General features: G+C 39.6%; 1 protein-coding gene across 1 annotated transcript in view; it reads left to right on the top strand.

The window, feature by feature from the left end:
• The first annotated feature begins 1,383 nt into the window (after nucleotides 1-1,383).
• Nucleotides 1,384-1,811, top strand: part of LOC100951699 (olfactory receptor 149-like) — a 931-nt gene continuing 503 nt past the window's right edge. The window contains 1 exon segment of the mRNA XM_023517349.1: nucleotides 1,384-1,811. Coding sequence (XP_023373117.1) covers nucleotides 1,384-1,811 — 428 coding nt within the window.

The following is a 1,811-nucleotide window of genomic DNA, read 5'->3' as shown; positions in this document are numbered from 1 at the left end:
TCCCGGAGGTGGTGGGTTCAAACCCAGCCCCGGCCAAAAACTGCAAAAAAAAAAAAAAAAAAGTGCTGAACCAATCCTCAGAATGTATTCATCAAATGTTACATATTACATATATACACGTATAATTATTCCATATGATTTATTATTATTACTGAGTAATGAGATGAAGAGGACTCTGTACTGTACAGGTGCCATATCCTGCTCCTGACTTGTATACCCCACCTCATTAATGCTGTTCTTTGCCTTTATCTGGGTCACTGAATTTCTTACATTAATATGTCACAGTAACATCAACCAGATGCTTTCCTGATTGCTAACTGGGTTTCTTCTTTTTTCCTTAATATTTCAGAGTTGCATTAACTACCCTTAGAAAAAACTAAAAGAACCAGAAGAACCAGAGCTCCATCTTCTGATAGAATTGGGGATCTGAGACCTCTCAAGATGTACGGAAGGATGTAATCTGAAGAGGATATGATCCAAGTCTATCCAATAATATTATTTAATAAAACATTAATGCCCCTAATGAGAAGACCAGCATTAAAGGATATCACGTAAAGAGCTAAGTTTAAGATACAAAACCAAAAACTTTTCATTACTAGACACTTTCACAGATATTTTATAAACCTTCCTATAATACCAGGATATATTTTGTCACTAATGTTATTATAATAGTTATGCTTTCCATTTGTGTAGAAAGACTTTGTGTAAATTGTTTTAACTAGTCTAGCTAATAAAAAGCAATGCTAGAATTCATATTATGTGTTCTTATTTCTAATACATATAATTGTTTTTCTCCTGTTTTGCAGAGGGTAATGAATAGTGGGAGTTTGCTACACAGAGACATTTACATTTAACATACGAAAATACTCAGAGTATTCTCCTATCCATTCGATATCCATGGTAAAATGATTTCTTTTTTAAATTTCAGGTTAATATGAAGGTGCAAATGATTAGGTCACACTGTTTGCATTTGTTAGGTAAAGTTTGAGTAAAGGTAAGCCCTTCCCCAGGGAGGGTGCTATATACCCTTCCATTGTGCCCACTAGGTGAGAGGATGCAATATGAACAGGAAATTAATAGATAAAATAGTTTCTAACTTGAGGAGGCTTTGAATGTCTCTCAACTTCCAATCTTGCTATAGAAGCTAAGTGTCTGCCAATAAAAAACTTCCTTTTCATGAGTTGAACAGACTGATTCTTGAAATAGGAACTTCTTATTACATGACGTTTTTCGAAAGATCTCACTTTTGCTCTTCAAAAGAAAGCAGGTTGTTGCATGTTAAAAATACAGCCAATGCCCTCATCTGCAAAAAGCTGATCATTTGACATCGGTGTTTCAGACCATGGGGTCTTGAGGGTTTCAAGGTCGGATGGACGCACAGCTATGAGGAATCGCTCAGCGGTGACTGAATTTATCCTGCTGGGCATTCCCCACACTGAGGGCCTGGAGACGACTCTCTTTGTTTTGTTCCTGTCCTTCTACATCTTCACCCTGATGGGGAACCTGCTCATCCTGCTGGCCATCGTCTCCTCCTCCCGCCTTCACACGCCCATGTACTTCTTCCTCTGCAAGCTGTCTATTTTTGACATATTTTTCCCTTCTGTCAGTTCCCCCAAGATGCTGTTCTACCTCTCGGGGAACAGCCGCACCATCTCCTATGCAGGCTGCGTGTCCCAGCTCTTCTTCTACCATTTCTTGGGCTGCACTGAGTGTTTCCTCTACACGGTAATGGCCTATGACCGCTTCGTGGCCATATGTTACCCTCTACGCTACACTGTCATCATGAGCCACCGAGCGTGCGCCATCCTGGC

The sequence above is a fragment of the Otolemur garnettii genome, unplaced genomic scaffold (genome assembly GCF_000181295.1).
Source record: "Otolemur garnettii isolate 467f Iridium unplaced genomic scaffold, OtoGar3 scaffold00108, whole genome shotgun sequence".
Lineage (NCBI taxonomy): Eukaryota > Metazoa > Chordata > Mammalia > Primates > Galagidae > Otolemur > Otolemur garnettii.
The sequence above is the reverse complement of the archived record's forward strand: the minus strand, read 5'-3'. Positions and strand labels throughout refer to the sequence as shown.